Source organism: Phoenix dactylifera, chromosome 2, assembly GCF_009389715.1.
Source record: "Phoenix dactylifera cultivar Barhee BC4 chromosome 2, palm_55x_up_171113_PBpolish2nd_filt_p, whole genome shotgun sequence".
Lineage (NCBI taxonomy): Eukaryota > Viridiplantae > Streptophyta > Magnoliopsida > Arecales > Arecaceae > Phoenix > Phoenix dactylifera.
The window spans coordinates 12,076,119-12,098,733 of NC_052393.1; the positions used below are offsets into that span (position 1 = coordinate 12,076,119).

The following is a 22,615-nucleotide window of genomic DNA, read 5'->3' on the forward strand; positions in this document are numbered from 1 at the left end:
GAGAGCGCTATCTATTAGATAATACCCTTATTATTTTTTTTTATCTCAGTGAGCTTATTAAAACAGTAATATAAATGGTTTAGCCTCCTAGGGTGGTACGTCGCTTCTGTCAGGCTTGTGGTTTTGTGGTTCCCAAAACTGCCTGGTGAGTCATCCAAGTTCCGCGATATTGAATAACAATTGATTCTCTTTTATATATATATATATATATATATATATATATATATATATATATATATATATATATATATATATATATATATATATATAATAGATTCAGCTGTGTAATTTTAGAGTGCACCTATAAATAATATGTAAGTATTTTAAAAAAATTGTATTGAAAATATGAATCCTGTTCATAGAACTAATGTGCTTTATATACAAATTGAGCCCTCGTATATAGTAGAATACAACAAAAAAATTTATAATTATGAAAAAGTTACTAGGGACTAGATATAGTATAATATAATATTAAAATTTTATGATTTAATACAAATATTAAATTTGAATATAACAATCAGATCCCATAATTTTTTGAGATTGATTTAAGCTGATATACTAAAATTGTACATGCAATATGTAACAACTTTGATATCCAATATCGTATATATTATAATAGACGAAATTGTGCATAATTCTGTAATGCATTTTAATATAATTTTTTTATTATAGAAAGAGTACACTATTATGATAGTGCACGTAAGAGGCAGGCGGAAATAATCCTAAAGTTGCTTTTGCTTTTTAATCAGATTAAATTCTTTTATGCGAAGTGGTTGCAGTGGCGCCTTGACTAATTTTGCCCCTCATGACCTTATACAACTCAAAACACTAGCCAATTAGGAAGCGTGCCCCCTGTGCTAGGATGTTTGAGATTGATGCGTATTAATGCACAGGTGTGTTGCATTACCTACGCATTTTGTGGGCATGAATCACTCTGAAAGGCAGGTCCAGTGGATCTAACAAATTCTCATCCCCTTAAATGAGTTCAATCTCTATTACTTATATCAATTCTTGAGTTTACATTCAACCGATGTTTTGCCATGCAAGAACATCTAGACCGAGAACTCAATCTCTGCTCAAGCACAATTTGTGTAGAACTGAATGATTCACTACTTGTGCAGTCTCTACATTCATCAAAACAAGCAGTTCTATATCTCCATCTAACATCAGTTTAACCCTAGAGTTTTGTTGTCATCTTATCTCCTGCTGCCAAGTAAAGCACTCTAGGCGTTTGGGAGAGCTGTCAGCAGTAGAGTTTTTGAAAGTAGAGATTTCTGAAGAAAACTTTTATAAAAAGTTGTTTGCTATTTGGTAAGTATATTTCTAAAGTATTGTGCCAGTTTAATATGTGTTTGGTAAACAAACTCACAAAGTACTTTTGATATGACAAAATGACCATGAAGAATATTGCATAGTATTATACAGTAGAGCATAATAAAATATAATATGTATTAATACATAAATATATAATATAGTATAATATTACTGTAATGTAATATAATATTATTATAATATAGTAATATAATATTGTATACTATAGCATAATAATTTAATATTATATTAAATTATTTAACACAACATATCAATGTATTATGATATAATGTAATATAATATTATATTTATAGTATCATACAATAATAAAGATATAAAATATTATAAGTATTAGCATAAATTAATTTTTTATAATATAATAAATTTTCTAGTTGGGTCATAAAATTGATTAAATAATTATTAAATGGACATTTTGTGTAATTATTATATTTTATCATGGGTATTTTGGTAAAAAAACAGCTTTCCGACCGAGCCTAAAAGTGTTTTTTTGGAAAGCTCCAAAGTGGAGCTTATTTCAAAAAGTTGTTTTTAGTTTTTGAGAAAGCTAAAACAGCTTTTCAAAATTTTTACCAAATACTTTTATTTTATTTAAAAATATTTTTAGAAGGCTAAAAAGTGTTTTTTTTGTGAAAAATAGGAAGGGGAGAGGGAGGGACTAGCCCACCCCGCATAGCAGCTCCTACTGGGCCCCCTTCCACCAGGGAATGTTCGATACAGATCGCAAGTTTCGCGTGCCTTCCCCGACCCGTGGGCTCACCCCACTGGGCTCATCATCTTCACGTGTGGGTACGTCACCCCAACGCCATCTTGGTACAAGTGGAAGGAAAGCATAACTGCCTACCGGGCGTGGAGCATCCGGTTCTCTAATTTAATCGATGCCCGCGTGTTTTGAACCCGGATAATTGAGGCGGAATTATCGCCCCCTTACCATCAGGCTACTACTTTGGTGGCAAAAAAAAAAAAAATGAAGCCTCTGTCTATTGATCTAGATTTCAAGCTGCGGTCAATCTCTCTCTCGTTGGCCTGTCACTACTCGTTTAGATTTAGTTCTAATGGCAGGTAAGTTGTCAAATTAATGCTTTTGGAGGACCTATCTTTCAAGCATGCTGATTCAAAATGAGAAGAAAAGAAGGCAAATGTCCACTCGTGTCGGCCATCGCGTCCTCCTTCGAGAACAAATGTAGGGCTTAGTGCGGTCCCTAGCAATTTGTCCCTTTATTACATGTGGCATTGTGGACTTTCCTGCAGAAGCTGACAAACTTGATTCTGCATCTATCGTACACTGTAAAGTTCCATCATGCTTTACCTATCTCGATGACGCCAATTTATATCCAGAGAGAAAAAAGATAATGAATAGGGTATCAGCTATTTGAAACTATTTTACATCCGCTTTCTTTGACATCATTTATACTAAACATACCGTGTTAGTCCCTTATTTTTCTGACCTAAAATTATCCACAAAAACTCGCGCATGCACAAGAGCATATGAATGTAGTTTAGTAGAGTGAACAAGTTGTGTCACTTTCACCTAAAATTTCATGCATATCTAGCAAAATCAGCATTTTTCTATTGATTTAAGCTTGCAGGAGCTACTATTTTTCATCTCGGACTCACACTATTAATATCAATTTTGCTTCTCAACGAAGGCTTACTCGTCTAAGAATGGATGTGTGTTCAATTTGATCTTGTCGCAATACATATTTGCATATAATTAAGGCTGCTCCAGTCTCAAAAATAGGCCATGATTATTCATTAACATGTTCTAACTTTCTGTCAAGAGCTACAACAAAAACGCTTTAAATTGTTCTCTAGCTAGTTCTTGTTGGGTCTTCTCTAAATTCTAATTTTCAAAAAACATCATTTAATATTTTCTCCATCTACACCCTTGAGTTTTTTTTTTTCTGAAATTACATGCAATTAACTATACAAAAATCATCAGCGCCTAGCTTTGCCTTTGTATTATTTTCTTTGGACATACATATCCTTGCATTCTACACCTTAGACATGGCATATGCCCACAAGTATATGCACATTTTTGTGCTTTTGACTCTGCCGTGCATCATTTTCACACCCACAAACCAACCGAGTGGTCTATGTTGTTGTAGGAATCCAAAACTTTTTATGCATGCTAAACATGTAGTTTGAGTTCAAATTTTGTAGCTAAAGAAATGTAATGGACATTACCAAGAGATCCAACGGAGAACAGATCCTATATTTTCTTATGTCAGTGCTACCATCTCACATATAAAATTGCAGTCAGTCACGCTATGCACTACCTTGATCTTGAATAAGAAAGTGGAGGAGGTTTGATGAATGGTTATAATATAATCAACACAGTTACTAAATAATAGGAAGCTTCCAAGTTCCAAGATAGAAGGGCCACCAAACAATGATTCCCACACTACAAATAGAAAAAAATGCATAGAATATTGAGACAACAAAACTTGCTTACAAAACTCATTTAGTTCGTGGGAAGAAAAAAATATGGTCAATGAAAAAAATGAGGAAATATCTTATGTTTAGTTGGAATTTTCAAATAAGAAAGTTGGAAAAGTAGTTTTTTTATTAATTAGAAATTGAGATATTTTTTTAAAAAATATTTTTAAACTTTTAGTTTGTACACAATAAGATTTTTTATTAAAAGTATAATAAATATTTTATATTTTTTTAAAAAAATAAATATTCAACTGAATATAATCAAATATAAATCATTCTAGAATATATATATTTTTTATAATCAACTAAATATATAAAAATTAATTTTTTAAGTACCACATGTTTAGTTAAAAAAATCCTAATGTAATCTATAAAGTTACGTCAACCTCCCATGCGAGTGGGAATTCGAGGCGCTCGTGAGCCACGCTGAGACAAGGCTATGATTAGAAGCCAGAGGCACGACCATCCATGGGGTTCGTACACCAACGCAGAGATGCGCGTACGAACCAGCCCCCAGCCTTGTCAGCCGACCCAAAGACACTTCCCGGGGCGGTGGATTCCGTTTGGCCAGCTTTGTTGTGGGGGTGAGCCAACCCAACTACAATCCAAAACCAAAGAAGAGAAGAAGGCATGCGAGGCCAATAACAGGACAAACACTGGCACAAAGCTTCAGAACAGTGCTTTAAAAGTCACTTTCCAGAGATTCCTAAGTAGCGGCCAGCATTCGGCATCGTGTTCCTTGTCCAATAAATTTGTCTTGACTTGAGAACTCTCAAGCTTAAAATCAAACCCAACCTGTGGACTCTCTTGGCCTCTCTGAGCCTTACAAACGTGTCCCAGTTCTAACTTCAAAGGCAACGACTTCGTGTGTGGACGAAAGGGCACATGGTTTCAATTTCCTCGGCCAGCAGGACAAAATCACGACACGAGAGGTGGTTTTATTCGATAATAATAATGCGTAACGTAGCAAAGGCCAAGTCTCCGGCTGACCGGCCAAAGATTGTTGAACGGCAGGGTCAGCGTTTCAGTTATGCTCTTTATCATTGGTTAAGCCGAGCAAATTCCAACCCATAATCGTAGGCACGAGAAGTCTAAAGCTGCATTTGGATGCCGAATTGCTGACCAGAGTAACCACCCCTGGAATAACATTTTAATCATTAGTGTTCGCCCCCTCACCAGCTGACCCATGAATACCTTTATTCCTTTTTTAATTTGGTTGCTCCCCATGCTTAGTGGGATAAGAGTTTTTGGATGGTGTTTGGCTAGATAGTTAGATAATTTTATATTATCCATCCTTGGACCAAGATCCAAACATGGATTAAAACTTGATCTCTCTAATTATCCTTGGAGTAGTTCTTGCAAGCCCTCATGCGACTCTAAAGGTAGGCCATGCACGAGGCCATCGCCCAGGTATAGCCAAAGCAACCCTAACAAGTTGTGTTGTGCCTTTTTGAAGCTTGATATCACTTCTTAGCGCGTCGCGTGGATCGCTAGCACTAGAAAGCTTGCATACATGGCATCCTCAACCAACATTTGGGTCCATATGAAACCTTTTAGAAAGGCTTCCTTGTGGGACTTACTTTGTAAAAGGATACTTGTTTGGAGTGTAAATTATTGGGCTGACTAACTCTAGGACACTAGCGAGTGATATCAAACATTTTGAGATACCATGCGTTGAAAGTTTATCATTTTAGTATCATAACGACAAGGCCTCATTCCAAATAGTTACTATCAGCTTGACTTTCACACTTTGTACAACTAGAAGTATACTAAGTAAAACCTCTAGTGGGTTGGAAGACAATTGTCAAGATTGTAAGAAAAAAACATGCAAACCGAAGAATAATTCATACTAATGATGCTAACAGTTTTGAGTTGATTAGGGGAGATAGGTCCACTCCATGTTTTCAAAATGAAATGTTGACTGCATCTCATGTTCTAATCCTAAGCATTGTAATTTACTTCAGAACGAGCATTTTTGAGTTATAATATTACTATATGGATGTTTGATTTCAACTTTGAAATATTCACATCATTCTGCTCCTTTTCCCCCTATCATCTTATAACCTTTCTTCACTTTGAACCATTGTCATGCCAGCCCATAAATTCTCCCAAAACTTACTAATGCTATTGCCCTTTATGTAAAAATAAAATAGTTTTAATTTTCCAGGGTCAAAATTCAAATATTGAAAATAGAAGAACGGAATATGCTTGTGAAATTAGAATATGCTCCAAATTTCAAAGCAGGCTAACCATATTTAAACTCCACTTTTCTTCTTATCTCAAGCTAATATATAGTCACAAACTTATGAGATATACTCTAAACTAGTTATCTTTAATACAATTTTTTCTCTTTTCATTTTCCAGCATCTATGTAACAATCAAATAGGTTTAATTCTCCAGAGTCAAACTTCAAACATTGAAAATAGAAGTATGGAATATGCTTTTGAAATTAGAATGCTCCAAATTGCAAAAGCAGGCTAACCATATATAATCTCTACTTTTCTTCTTATCTCCGGCTGATAGTCACAAACTTATGAGATATACACTCAACTAGTTATCTTTAGTAAGATTTTTTTCTCTTTTCATTTTCCAGCATCTATCTTAGTAATACAAACATGGGAATGTTTTAAAACCAAATCTAGCAAATTCAGAGACCAGTAAGGCAGGAGCATCACAATAAAACTTTCCAATATTTTTCAAAATACAAAAATAAAAAAAATAAAAAAATCCTAGAACGAAGCATGGTCTTGAGCGATCATCTTCAAACTACAATGGACAACAGAGTATGTCATCTACACTTCACTGTTTACGAATTATATTCTACACCTTGGTTGATCCCCGTTTCCCCTCCCCAGAATCAAAAATAAAACTAAAATCCAAATAAAATTCCTTTACCTGGGTTTCGAAGAGGAAAGAGTTCCTAAAATCTACGAGTCTCAAATCCCAAAATGAGGACTCCTATTCCAGTTGCGAACCTCCACGGTTCAGCTAGAATAATCCTTGTCTAATAGAGTGCCAGCAGCGGCCGCCGCCGCGGCCACCTTCACCGGCATCACCCCTTCCTTCCTGCTCCCGTATTTCATCTTAAGTAATCCATACAGCTTCCGAAACTCCCTCATTGTCGTAAAATCCTTGCCGAAGCCCAATTCCCCGCCGCCACCCTCCGTGGACCAGCTCTCGCACAGCTTCCGTCCGCCACCTCCGTTTGTCGACTGCTGCAATGCACTGATCACCGACTTGATTGCCCGACTTGGCGAAACCCGGTTGGCGATCATGATCTCGCCGACCTCGGCAGGGCTGAGCTGAGCCCCGTACTGGAATCCCTCCTCCACCTGGGGGTACAGCTTGTGGTCCTCGAGCCCCAGGTACCTGCTCGCCATCGTCTTGAACGCCGAGAAGTCGCACAGGGGGAAGTGGATGTGGACGTCCAGCCTCCCCGGCCGCAGCATCGCCGGGTCCAACTCCTCCATCCCCCCATCGCCGCCGCTCATCGTGACAACCATCAGCCGCTCCTCCCCGCAGCACGAGAAGACTCCATCCATGAAGCCCAGCATCCCCGTCAGCCTCGCCGACGACGACTGCCCTTGGTTCCCGCTAAGATACCGGTCCAGGTCTTCCACGAGGATCACCGACCGGGGGGCCGTCTGGAGGAGGAGCGACCGGAGGTCGGCACCGTCGGCTGCGAGGCGGGAGAGGTCGACGTCGTAGATGTCGTAGCAGAGGAACTTGGCCATGGCGGCCGCGAAGGTGGTCTTGCCGGTCCCTGGCGGGCCGTAGAGCAGATAGCTCCGCCGCCACACGCGGCCGAGTCGGTGATAGTATGCCCGGCCTTTAACAAACGCCTCCAGATCCGCCCGCACCCGGGTCTTGAGCTCCGGGTCAATCGCCACCGTGTCCAGCGTCGACGGGTGGGTGAACGGCACCGACCTCCACCGCGGCCCCTCCCCGCAGTCGCCGCTGCCGGAGTTCGTGAACAGCCGGACCTCCCTTCGCCGGAGCTCGATCTCGTTGGCCACGGACTCGACGTGTTGAAGATAGGGGCGGAGGACGCGGGTCCGGTCTTGGCGGCGGACGCGGAGGACGAGGCACCCTCCGCCGGGGGGGCGGTTGGACCAGGAGAGTCGGGCGCCAAGGAAGGAGTCGGGGACGGACTGACCAGGGCCGAGGTGGAGGAGGAAGTCGTTGGGCTTGCGGCCGGAGGAAGAGAGCGTGGCGGCGTCCGCATCCTCGATGGAGGGGAGGGAGGCCACGTAGGCTGCGGCCTTCCGGTAGAGGGGGTTCTCCTGGGAGCCCTCGTTGTACCGCGGGATCTCGAAGTACTGGTACGCCTGCACGCGCTCGTCCACCCACCGCCACCACCGCCCCAGGTGGTAGAGCAGGGCCCTCGCCGACAGGATGGTCCGCAGGATCACCAGACCGCAGACGGCGGCCAAGGCCACGAAGAGGGCATTAACCGGGATTATCATGGGGATGATTACTAGAATTCTAATCCTTTCGATCTAATGGTGAAATAGAATTGGGATTAGAAGGGAATAAACGGGGAATAGAGAAGAAGGGGGGATTGGGGGAGGGAGGAGTTGGGGGTAAGAGATGGCAGGTAGGAGACGGCAGGTAGGAGACGGCGTTCGCCGGCTTTTTGATTAGCCACGAAGGAAGAGGGAAGAAGGGAGGGAGGACAAACGCGCACACATAGGAGGCTAAGATATATGGGATTGGGAAAGGAGAGAATGGGGATTTCAAGTGGGTTTGTAATTTTTGTTTATTTTTGGTATGCGGATTGTAATTTTCGGCGCTTTCCAGTTCAGAGCAGCGCGTGGGCGGGGAGAAAGATCTTGAGGGCCGTGAGAGGCGGCTGTGCCTTTCCGGCGGAATTTATCTGGTGTAAAAGGTTGAACGGTGCCGCGTGCCTTGAGGAGATGATTACAAATCAAACAAATGATGAATTGTTCTTTCTTATATGTAGATCGGTGCCCTCATGAGATTTGATAGGTATATGTGTTTTGATTAAATTGTATTGCACAAAATTATAAAAGAATGGTATTTTATTATAAATTATAAGTAGTATAACAATATTTTTTAATAAAATTGAATAAGAAAATATACACGCTCTCTTAATGAAGCAAAGTGAAGAATTATAAATTATAGAAAATAATTTCAATGATGGATATGCATATTGTTAAAGTTTGTTATTATTTTGTTTTGGTTTAATAACTTTGTAACAAACATATATAAGGATAAGAGAATTAACTTAAAGCTAGACTTGCTCCAAAAGATAAGATTATAATTTCAAAATATTAAAGTTGAAAATGATCTTAAAATAGGGGATTAATGAAATAAATTATCTGAAAATAGAGATTAAAATTTAAAATAATTAGAGTTAAAAATTGATATAAATTCTTTTATTTGGAAGCAAAAGATAGGAGTGTGTTTCTTTTGTGCCCCAGCTTTGTTAAAATGTTGTCATAAGGGCAAAATACCTTGCGATAGGAAGTGCAGTATCTTTTTCTAGGAATCTAGCTAATATGAATGAAGCAACCCGGCCAACATTCCAGATTATTTGGTACACTATTGCCGCATCATTTTGGCTCAAACTTCAGTCATATTTATTATACTCTTTTTTTATAAAATATTTATTTGTTATACTCTCTAGATATTTTTTTCTTTGTTCGGCCAATTGTTGTGTATGTAACTCTTATAGAAATAATGCAAAGAAAAGAAAATGTTGCTAGAATTACTCTGAAGTTTGAAGCTAAAACTTGTCTATGTGATCTGAGAAGAAGCTATTTGGTTCTTAGATGCATATAAAAAACTAGGACCTCTCAACAAAATGTAGCTTCCCTAAGAGCTAGGAGAATGAAGGTTACATGGCCCCTTTTTATTTGTTTGTCGCCAATTCCTAATCAAGGAACTCAATTGCAAGATGTTGGATTTTCATTTTTCAAATCTAAAGGGATGCCATTTAACTCATTAAAGATAAATCCAAAAATTTAGTCCAAGAGAGACCATTCCTTTATGCTTGACCTAACCTATCAAACAAATGAGTTGGATATGGCTCCAAATTGTACAAACAAATCCAATTTGGATCATTATTGGCTTAGGATAGCGCATTCCCACCTAAAACTTTGTTCTTCTATCACTAAATGTAGCAATTAATAAACATATCAAGTTTGGGATGACATATTATCCGACTTGATCCATATCTGATTTGACCTAATCCGATTGTGACCCCTTCTACTAACAATCTTATTGTATCGTATTTAAATATTCCCTAAATGCAATACTTTTTTATTTTTTATTAAGGATCACAATCTTATTATTTTACAATAATATATTATATCGGTAGAAATTAATAAAATATTAATATAATCCAATGACCTACATGGAATTTTAGGACTAATCAAAAGTATTTTTATATTGATATCAGCATATATTAAGAAAATATGATTATTAATAATATCATTATTTTTTGTATTAATTTAGTAATACTAATGAAAGTTCTTTAATAATATGGTTTAATAATATTATTATATTATATATATATATTATATTTTTATAAAAAAATTGTATTAAATAAGAGCTCTACTTATTATAGCTATATTAATAATGTTATTAAGGTATCTGCATTGTGAATAGAGAGCTCTGCATAAGAAGAGCCTCTATTTTAGTATATTCTAGCATATAATCAACCGAAACATACTTTTCTCTTCTTTTTTCAACTATTTTTGAAATGAAATATGGAATGTTTAAAAAAAATGTAATATAGAAGAGATATAATAGAATAAATAACAGAAACAAAATAGAATATAATAGGTATAAGAGCTTAATTATTTTTTATATTAATAATATGATATGCTATCACTATATTAAATTTTAATAATATATGTAAAACCTACCGATACAATAAAATAATATATTATAATAAAATAATAAAATTATGATTTAACATACGTATCTTAAGAAATAGAATTATATTGCATAATACAATAGTAGGATTATTAGTGGTTGTAATTTCACTTTTGAGTAAGATCATGACCACAAAAATATAGTTGAAACTAAGAGAATATCAAAATAATCTAATAACATGGATGGGATATGGTACTAATAAAAGAATATTTTTTATTAATATCAGCATACATTAAATAAATATGATTATTAACAATATCATTATTTTTTGTATTAATTTAGTAGTGCTAATAAAAAGTTATATTTAATATGATTTAATAGGCTAATAAACTTTTTAATAATTATATTATATTATTATATTTTGATAAATAATCATATCAAATAGAGCTCTACTTATTATCTAAAATAAAGAGCTCTAATAATATGAACGTCTACATGGCGAATGGACAACTATATACAAGCATAGCCTTCATTTTCGTATTTACTAGATTAGATTAGATGAGATTAGTGGTGGAATGAATGAACTGCCCCAGCTCTAAGTGGCTCCTTATAATAGCTTGGTGGTTCATTATCCAGTTCAAGCTAATGTCAAATTTTAATATAAGTTGGCTCATTATGTTACGGGGCTTGCTGTGGGCTTCCTAGAATCCATTCGAGATAAAATTTTAAATTTTGCTCTGCCGTTCAATCTGCAATGAAAGGCAAACGATCTTTCCACAGTCATTATAACCATTGAATAGCCCTGGTACAAGTAGAAAGTATAATAATTTGAATGAAATAGAAGAGTCATAATTAATGCCATTTCACCTTCCTTCGCTGCCGGACCAACAACCTGATCGGCTCCCTCCGCTGATCACCCGACCACCATCATCTTCTTCCCTCGTCTGCTCTCCCACACAATGACCCCCCAGTTCCAGTCCTCTCCATCGCTCAACTCACCCAACACCCCCCACCTCGGCATCCCCCCTCCTCTCTCCTCTGCTCACACCGACAACCAGGCCTCCGCCTCCTCCTCCGTTCACTCGCCGTCGTCACCCTCACAAGTCACAACTCATCATCGGCCTCGTTAAGATGGCTTACCACCATGCAGGAGGCCCGAAGGAGCTCCTCCAGGCTCCAACTCAAACTTGAATGCTCATTCATTGCCATGAAAATCTCCGCACTGTGCCCATCTCATCACTCCTCTATTGCCACATCCGAACGCCAACCTTAAGGAGGATAGGAGAGAGAGCTCGAAGGGGAGGTAGCCCTTGAGAGAGCAGCTGGAAAGGGTGAGGACTAATGGCCTAACCATCATGGGAGGTGATCATGTTGAAACCACGTAGACTTGAGTTGCAACCAGTGACCTATCATTTTTCAATAATACCCTTCATTCATGAATGACTAGGATTTATTTTGCTGCTACTTGAATAAAAAATAGTAAACATGAATAGCGGCCAATCCCTTATGTTATATATTGTAATACAAAAATAATAACTACATTTATTTGGTTGTTTTTATGCTATAGCAGCAGAAGGATAATGGTTCTTAAATTCAAAATTATATAACAAATGAAAATTTTAGTAGTTTTATTTTGAGAACTAGAATGCAAGCAAATAAAGCCATTTTCTTTTTATTGCCCATTATTTTTTCTTTATGATGAAAAATGTTGGTTATATGTTGACACCTTTTTCTACTGAGAGACGGGAGATTAGTACAACTCAGCTGCAAAGTTGTGGTAAATACACGAGTGTGCCATTGCCACTGGCATTATTAGTCAAAAACAAGATAATCAAGAAAAATATGATGAAAGCAGTATGGATCCAGATGTCTTGCTTTTTAAAGACTTTCATTAACTTCTCACCATTATTCGAAAAAAGATGGATAGAGTTAGTTGGATAGAATATAGTCAAGGCTATAATTGCAGTAATCTATTGCTACTACTACTCGTAGGGATAGAGTTCTATCGGTAAACTATAAGCGAGCAAAAATAAGGATAAAGTAAATATAATTAAAGATAAACTAGATCGATGCGTTGAAGATACTTCCTACAAAATATATCTATTTATTTATACTAGAAAATAAACATCATCATAATTGCCTACTTTGGTGATGGCTGCACACATCCAACCTCCACTTGTTAGCGAATTCTGGTAGTTGATGCTAGCTGTTCTCGTACTACTAATGTTCGTCAGAATGGTCAAATTCTACACCATCTTTTAGACCGATAATCATACTTGATCAGTCTTAACTCATTACTGGTCTTTATTTGGCCTCTTCCATAATGGTTTGGTTTGGCATTCTCCCTCTAACCAGCTTGCAGCACGACCTTTTGCGCTTCAAGTCTTTAGACTGATTTGGTTCGCTCTCCCTATAAGACATTCATTCACTTCAGTTAATCAACCATTTGGGCTACTACACAAGCTCTAGGTCTTGGCTCAAGGCTTGGGTCGCTACCTAATCCTATTTTATAGCTACCATATGTGTGATAATCTATAAGCACTATGATATGGTGTAAATACATTAAAGTAGATATTATTTTACTCCATTTGTTCCTAGACCAGACAAATAATATGATGAAAGCAGTATGGGTCTAGATGTCTTGCTTTTTAAAGACTTTCATTAACTTCTCACCATTGTTTTGAAAAAAGATGGATAGAGTTAGTTGGATAGAATATAGTCAAGGCTATAATTGCAGTAACCTACCGCTACCACTACTCGTAGGGATAGAGTTCTACCGGTAAACTATAAGCGAGCAAAAATAAAGATAAAGTAAATATAATTAAAGATAAACTAGATCATTGAAGCGTTGTAGATATTTCCTACAGAATACATCTATTTATTTATACTACAGAATAAACAACATCATAACTGCCTACTTTGGTGATGGCTGCACACATCCAACCTCCACTTGTAGCAAATTCTGGTAGTTGATGCTAGCTGTTCTCGTACTACTCATGTTCGTCAGAATGGTCAAATTCTACACCATCTGTGTAATGTCCGGGCCCACAACCTACTAGGCCCAATAAGAAATGGGCCCAGTTAAGGGTTTGGGCCCAAATTTCACTGTGGGCAGTGCTGTTATAATGTTTAAAAAAAAAAAAACGAAGGGATAAGACCGACAGGGAAGGGTGACCCTCACCCCTGCTGGCAGCCGATGCCTGCGCACCGGAGACAGGGGGGCGGCCAGTCCCGGAGAGGGGAGGAATGGAGCGGATGGGACCTCTCAGAGGGGGGTCTCATCCTCTAAACAATTGTTTAAGCCTCTGCTGGCAACCCTAAGTCACAGACCCCCAAGAACACTGAACGAGAGAGAGAGCCGAAGCCCTGGAGCCGAAGGCGAAGGAGCCCTGAAGCTCCAAGAGGAAGGAGGGACTACCAGGGGGAAGAACTGCCCAACGGTAACCAGCAAAAAGCCAGGTAAGCCCCCTGCCTTCTCTCCCCCTGTTTTGTGCAAGACAACAAAGAAACAAAGAAAGAAGGGAGGAAGGGGACTGCTGGCAGACCAAGGGAGCGGCCGCGGGCATCCCGCAGTGCCGCCGGCTTCTCCCGGCATCTCTTCCCCGTGGGAGAAGAGAAGGCCGCCGCAGGCGCGGCCGTGGGCTCAGCCGCAGGCGCGGCTGTGGACGCCGCGAGCTCGGCCGTGGCACCGCCGACTGTGGCTCGGCCCTCCCAAACCCCCCTTCTTCCTTCACAGGGGAAGAATGAAGAGGGGAAGAGAGAGGGTTTGGGAGTGAGAGAGAGAATATGGGGGGTTGGTGAAGGGAGGTTGAAGAAAAGACGAAGAATGAAAGAAAGAAAGGAAGAGGGAAAAGAAGAGAGGAAGAGGGGACTCATCCTCGTTGTCGTGTGCGGCGGCCGCCGGCTTCGGCCGCGAGCACCGTCGACGCAGGCGCGGCCGAGAGTGCCGCAGGCTCGGCCGGGGATGCCGCGGGGCTTGGCTGCGGACGCCGCCGGTCGTGGCCCGTCCCCCTCCGCTCGCCGTCCTCCCTTTCCGCTCGTCGTGCTCCCATCGTCGGAGAAGAGAGGAAGGGGGAGATCGGGATGAAAGAGAAGGGAGGAGAGGAAGCTTCGGGAAGGAGAAGAAAAGAAGAAGGAGAAGAGAAGAAAAAGGGAAGAAAAAGGGAAAGAAAAAGAAAAAGAAAGAAAGAAAGAAAAAAATATAAAAAGAGGGGGTTTAGCCAAATTTGACTAACCTAAGCCCAATTAGACTGGGCAAGTCTAAATCCGAGCTCAATCAGATTGTGCTAAGTCTGGACGAGCCCAAACTGCAAATTGGGTCAAATCCGAACCAAATTAGGCCCAAATTGATTTGGGTCCGAATCCAGTTGAGTGGAGTTAATCCCAGCAGGCCCAATTAATACTAAATTAGGCCCAGTAAATTGACAGAGGACCCAATTGGCTAGAAAAGGTTGGACCCAATTATAAACGAGGCCCAATCCTTCAATTAAAAATCCAATCAACCCATGTGGGCCCAATCTGGTTTTAAACTGAGCCCCAAAGGCTCTAAATTGGGTAAATTGGACTTGGCTAGATCCTTGGATGGGATCCAAGCAAGTAAGTTCATAGTATGATGAACTAAGAGATTTTATAATAAATAAATGGGGAATAATGTAAACCCTATGATGTTGTTTTAGGTGATTAAGGATTTGTCACCTGGACTTGAGCAATTTGGAAAGCGAATTGAGGTAAGTAATCTGTCTTAATCCTATCGTAGATCTTGTATTACGTTTTATAAGATGAACCAGTGTTTTTCATACAATTTGAATTGTATGCATGATTAGTGAAGAATGTAAGTAACCTGTCCTAATCCTGTTATGGATCATGTTATGTTATTAATGTTTCCTAAGCATTTACTTTAAGTATATATGTTTCATACATGATATGTTACAATGCATAAGTAACTTTAATGATCCCAGAAGCTATGGCTATGTATGCAACATGATGATACTGATATTATAATCATGCATGTAAGTTTATAAAGTCTTAGCTAGCCCAGAGGCACTATAATGGGCTCAAAGATGCTACTGAGAATGACTGAGCCGCCAGTGGCTGAATAGTAACTGAGCTGCCCCGCCAGTGGCTGAATAGTAACTGAGCTGCCCCGCCAGTGGCTGAATAGTAACTGAGCCTGCCCCGCCAGTGGCTGAATTGGAATTGGGCCTGCCCCGCCAGTGGCTGAATAGTAACTGAGCTTGCCCCGCCAGTGGCTGAATAGTAACTGAGCTGGCCCCGCCAGTGGCCGAGTCTGACTTCGCAGTAGCATCCGAGAGTAAAAGGACCACGGCATGCCGGGGGGGCACGGTTTCATATGCATATAATATGAAAATTTTGTGATTTGCACTACTGCTTTGTTTAAATTGCATACTAATTATGCCAGGATGATTATTAGATAAACATGCATGTCAGCTTCTCAAAACCCTGATTTACATGTTTAGTCTACTGGTTGATCCGGTAGGATTATGCAGGATTACTTACTGAGCCGTGTAGCTCACATCTGTTTATGTTTCGTTTTCTTTCAGATCCTCACCAGTGATCGCCATCAGATATGTTTTTATTTTGTTACAGAGCTTCGTATTTTTGGAGAAGCTTATATACTTCTGTACATTTGAATAGCATAGAAGTTCTGTATTTTTGGTTTCAAACTTGAAGGTTGTACTGCAAACTTTTAATATATATATAAGGATGAATCCTTTTTGGCTACCTGTTACCCCTGTATGAGGCTGCGTGCTACTGTGGGCGATAGTCGGCAATAGCACGGCCGTGTCACGGATCCGAATCCGGGGCGTGACAATCTGTCAGACCGATAATCATACTTGATCAGTCTTAACTTATTACTAATCTTTATTTGGCCTATTCCATAATGGTTTGGTTTGGCATTCTCCCTCTAACCAGCTTATAGCACGGCCCTTTGCGCTTCGAGGTATCTTTAGACTGATTTGGTTCGCTCTCCCTATAATACATTCATTCACTTCAGTCAATCAATTATCTGGGCTACCACGCAAGCTCTAGGTCTTGGCTCAAGGCTTAGGTCGCTACCTAATCCTATTTTATAGCTGCCACGTTTGTGATAATCTATAAGCACTATGATGTGGTGTAAATACCTTTAAAGTAGATATATTTTACTCCATTTGTTTCTCAGACAAATAATATTGTTATTTATGCTTTAATGATCAATAACAATTAAATTTCTGTTATTGAGACTATCAGCATTGGGAAAGCCTGATTGACTTCTAATGGTTTAAGTATAAATATGTGCAACCTCGGAAATATATATGAGCAGAAGCTTAAATTTGTTTAACAACCTAACCCATTTAGGCGAGCTCGAAACCAAGCTTGGCTAAGATGGGTTAAAGTTCAACCTTGCTCGGACATCTTGTATACATGATCATGCCGAGCCGAATGCCAAGTGGGCTTTTTAAGATAATCGACACCACCCTAAGGTCTCCATTAATTTTGAGCCACGATGATTGCAATTGCAATTAAAATAGATTTTTTTAAAAAAATACTAAATTAAAACAGCCTAAGCTCAGCTTTGCTTGGCTCATATTTTTCGTGGACCTATACAAAATAATTTTTCTAGCACCCAAATTGGGCAACTGCAAACTTGACCCCATATTGAGGTAATGCTTAACTCTCCAACTAGGTCAGTTCAAATGGGACAAGATTCTGCAACCACCTAGCACGAAAATTATAAAACAGGTTGCCCATGAAATCTTTGCTAAATCGAACCAAAAATTTACTAAACACGACAAACGACATAGCCAATACCTAAACTGGAAAAGAACCATGCCCGAGGGAAAGGTTACGGACGCTTTAGTTTGGCCTGATGAGGGGTCATTTATCCAACGCGCATAGGGTGGTTGCTGCTGGCCACCGTGGACAGAGACATGTCCATCAAAGCTTGGGAATCATCCACTAGAAATAGCGCAGGAGCATGCAGTTCCTTCGAAAGGTGGGCAGGCCATCAATTTGGCAGTTGACCCGTGAACACGACCAGGTACAGGAATTAATGGGTATCCATCCAAAATGAACTTTATACTTCACCCAAGATGGCAACATGACTCATCACAAGCAACTAACCCAACTAAAACAGATGTATCATACATGCATATATAAATACAACCAAAAAAATAAAAAAATAAAAAAATAACAGATCCCAAAATGCACCAGGCAGCTCCCTCTTTTCCATCCAAAAAATATCTCCAAAGTGATTTGCCACATATAAGGCCACCCAGTTCGCTGTTCCGTTGGTCTCTCTATATGTATGCGCTTTGCCTGCAAGACCATCCCACTACAGACCATAGTTCAGATATTCCTAAGCAGCAGATGGTGGTCGCCCACCTCACCAGCACTTTGCTTTTCCCTCTTTTTCACAAAAAAAAAAAAAAACAGAGTGGAGATGCCTGCACCCTCAATCAGTCTACAAAATAACAGTAGGCTATATGTGCGAATGAACCAAGCATTTCACATTTCATAAAAGTTTTGATCTCAGCAACTGAGCTTAATAACATAATTCTGAAGCTCCACTCGCAGCTGAGCTTAAATATCTTGAGTTCATTAAAATGAATAATACAAATCATAAATGAATCAACCAAGCTTTCGATTAGATTCTTAGGCTCGGTTGGAGCTCATTTATTATTCAATAAGTTGAGCCAAAAGTAACTTGTTACTTGGCTTCTCTCGGCTTATACATCCGGTGGGCCAATGACAGCACCCTAGTACAATGAGCTTAACTTGCTTCCACTGGTCTGATTTCAGAATTTTCGTCCTATGAAAAGCTTGAGTCATACTTGAACCATAAATTCTAGAACGGGCGATGGTCTTCAGGTTTACCGTTTCAAAATACAACGTTCCGTTGCTATCAGGAAATGAGATAATAATTAACAGGTCAGCAAAACAAAACGATTAATTCAAACCCCGCGGTGAGAAACTCAGAAAAGTCGTCTGATAGAAACTCCTACTCTTTGATTTTCTCGGAGCCGCCGGCCACGTCAGGACCATTTAAGTCTCTGACCAACGGTCACCAAATTGCACCGGACGGACGAGGATAAGGTCCGACCACATCGGCAGGGCAAGTTCCATGGCGATCACCACGCATCTCGGGCGCGTTGCACGAAACTGACCGCGTTCGGATGGTAATCGTGCGACCCTGGTTGGACCGAACCTACCTGCACCCAACCGATTCCCCTTGGAAATATTGATATATACACACTTCCAATTTCTATAGTGTGTTTAGAGGACAAAGCGTGTGTTTTGATTTCTTGATGACGTTATGCTCAAAAATTCTACTCTGACAAGCTAGTTTATACTGAAACCAAGAAAGCTCCGCCTATGAGGCTATGACACCGATCACACGAACGGCGAATTGTCTCGGTCTCGTTCGCGGAGGAAACGTTCGAGTTTTTTTTTTTTTCCCTTGCGGAACGCATGCCTATGATTCATGCTTAGATTTGACTTTGTTTTCATTATCTTAGGTGCTGTTTGAATGCTCGCTTTAAGTATTCGTGGAATAGTCCATGCGCATGGGCGGTTAAAACATTTTAGTTATAAAAACATAAACCTATAATACATGGAATTCCACAAACTATCATTTGAAAAGAACATGAAGTCCAATTTTTCCAAAATCGTGCAGTCTTTGAGTTACCATTTTGGTTCAATTTCCCTGCACCCATAGTCTTCTGTCTAGATTTTTAATTAAATAAACAATTTATTTGTGGATAGCAAACACAGGCATCCAAACAAATCCTTAATCAACTTGAAGACTTTTTCTCCTCTATTTTTTCGCTCTCTTCTAGCATACCACTTGATAATATGTTCACCGCTACCAACACTCAAATTCATCTTGGTCTGCGGATATGAATTTTTTTTGATAAATCAAAATTATTACACTACTTTAGTATAAATACATTTGTGAAAATCTAAATAATAATTTTTTTGACAATTCCGAAGGAATATATGTCACAACCATGCACAAAGTAATCACAATATGTTGGGCTATATATGTCGTCATCCAGTTTATAGCATTATTAGCTTCTATATAGACATGTGTCACTTTGTAAGATGACAAAGTTGTCCCCATTTTTCTATAATTCTATCTTAGAGGATGAGTACTAGTCTCTGAACATGATGAACGAGATAGCTATCTAAAAATTATCAAAGAGTCTCCCTCAAGTATGATGTGACAAGCTTTCAAAATTTTCATCGCATATGATAGCCTTTTTTATGTAGCATGCAGTTCTGTCATAGAAACAATGGTATCAAATAATTTAATACCACTTATTGCAGTTAATACACTACCAGAATCTAGAAATTGTCAAAGAGTCTCCCTCATGTATGATGTGAGAAGCTTGCTCCACCAAAATTTTTTCTATGTTGAACGCTGTCATCAAAGTTGATCTTGAGAAAATCAAGAAGTGGTGGTTCTTAAGTGAAGTAAGTCATTTGAGAGAATGTAGAACCTACGAAATAAGAGTCAATTTTTTCCAGCTATCGAGGATCCCTTCGGGGTAGCTATATTAATGTGCTCTTACGCCTCATTGGAAGCTCTCATGTGGATCCTCCTGAGACTTCAAAAATTACTTTGGAATAATTTCCAAGGCTCACATCTAAGCTGTCTCTATTTGTGCCTATTATGCCTAGCATGGATTTGCAATATTAGCTAATGAAAGTTATGAAAATGTTATCGTATATTATTCATATCACACTCAATTTCATGTGCCAATTAGATACCAATGCTGCTCTTTATCCTTCAATCAGAACCTAGGAGGGTTTTAAATAGCAGCATTGTAACCTTTATAATGGTTTTGGTCACCCCCATTATGTTACTAGGATAGATAACATGGCAAAATACAATAGCCATTGTTTTTTCATTAGTTTCTATTATACCAGAGCATTATAACTCAAACAACGGTTGTTATTTTTTACTTGTACGGACTTTTCCAATAAAATAATATTTATTTAAAATTTTAATTTTATCTCAAATTTTACTTCAAAATTGGTTGCATGTCTACAAGAGCATGGTGTTTTATAATATAATAAAAATGAAGAGAAGATAGTATCACTATTTTTTCCATTGTAACACTAAAATTTTTAATGTTGCTTTTTGAGACAAATAACGGATATTATGACTAATTATAACAGTCAATAACTTTGTGGAGAGCCATCATATCGTTAACAATGTATAATTTCAAACTATGATCCATTGCGAACCATAGCAATTTCAAACACTCTTGATGAGTAAGATGACAAAGACCGCTTCCAACTAAGAAAGAAAACTATAGAATTTATAATACAATCAAAAGTTGTCCAAATATCTTGCCTTGTACATAGCGAGCGGGCTATTAAAATTATAAGTTGGCAAAGTAACAACAAGATTAACTACCATTTAGGCATTAATTTTAATAGTTAACAATTAAAGCTCTATAATGAACGGGTACAAAAAAATTTGAAAACCCCAATAACATAGCATGCCACGATCTCAAGCCTTAGTAGTTTATTAGCTGGGGAGAGCACGCAACTGCGGAGGTGAAGTGAAAATTAAGAGATATGACAGCAAAATCAAACGACACCTTAGTCACGTCATTAATTGTTTATTGATAGATTATTTATAGAGTGAATGCAGACTATGAGTGTCATGGATTTGAGCTCACTATCATTCAACCCCTTTGTCCAGCTATGTTTCAGTAGGAGGTTGGAAGTTCTGAACTGCCTCAGTAAAATAGCATAGAAAAGCATCCAAATGGTAAAAAAATATAAGATATATAAATAAATCTATCTCATTCTATCAATTTAAGCTTTTGAGACAAATGGTGATTTTAACATGATATCAGAGCAGAGGTTTGGAGCTAAGGAAAGAAACATAAAAGGCCCAAAAACGAATCAAGCAGGGATATCCAGAGGGTCAGCAGCGTTTCAACAACTAATTCAAACTCCTAAACGGGCGAGCAGACTTAATAATCCCTGCTATTTAGACATAAATAAAGACATACAGAAAGGAATAGTAAGTGGAAGATTGCAACACAAACACTAAAAGGGAGCCATCGGAGTAGTGTTAGACAGACATATTTCAATTACTAAAGTCTAATAACACAGTGCATGCTTCACGTAACTGAAATGGTTTTCCATAGATGCCCTCTGTAAGGACATTGTAGCACAAGCTTTAATCTTGCTGGGTTTGAGCTTCCTATGTTCTCTTCTTCCCGTTGTTTCAAATGAGCTATTATTGCACCCCTTATGGAATCTGTAGGATGTAAATGCCTTTGATAGTAGGAGATAGAACTTATAATTCTGCACTAAATTTTACAATAAAGATACACGAGATCATGCTTCATCTAACAAATGAGAAAATACAACAAATTTTGGCAGCAGAAGCTGTCCATGACAGAGCACCTCAACTCAAAAGTCAGCACTACTTTCTCTTACCCTCCTATATCTATATTTTTTTTCCTTTCTCATGAGGGAAAACAACTGCAAACAGAATTATATGTACCAGCATACTTGAAAAAGAATTCTCATATATTAAATGATGACGAAACAAAGTAAGAAAGCAGGTTGCTACTGGTATATAACAATGCTGTGTTGAATTCTTTCTGAGAGATCTCTATATTTAAAAAAGGTGCAGCTGAAGATTTTTTTTATTATAGCCAATTGCAGCTAATTTTACTTAATGTCATCAGATATCCTACTTAGAAACATATCACACAAGAAATCCTGTCAGAGAAATTTCAGAAGAATGCCCCTGGAGAAACAGCATCAGCACTACAATCCAGAGTAGCTTGTTGGACCTCACGACTTTCAAAATTGGAAAGCAGCTTCCATTCAACTGCCAGAAATTAGAGGTTGTAACTTCTCTCTGCCATCATTTCTCAGCTAAAGGTCATAATTTTCACCTAGAAAAGTATTGTCTTTACAAACAGATGTTGCTAAATCCAATACAAAATATATAAAGTAAGTTGTCAGTCCA

General features: G+C 38.7%; 1 protein-coding gene across 1 annotated transcript; it reads right to left on the reverse strand.

Moving 5' to 3' along the window:
* Nucleotides 1-6,420: 6,420 nt before the first annotated feature.
* On the reverse strand, nt 6,421-8,431 carry LOC103717381 (AAA-ATPase At2g46620-like). Its single transcript, XM_017845242.3, has one exon. The coding sequence runs from the start codon at nt 8,232-8,234 to the stop codon at nt 6,753-6,755; it is 1,482 nt and encodes a 493-aa protein (XP_017700731.2). The 5' UTR covers nt 8,235-8,431; the 3' UTR covers nt 6,421-6,752.
* Between the last annotated feature and the right edge of the window lie 14,184 nt (nt 8,432-22,615).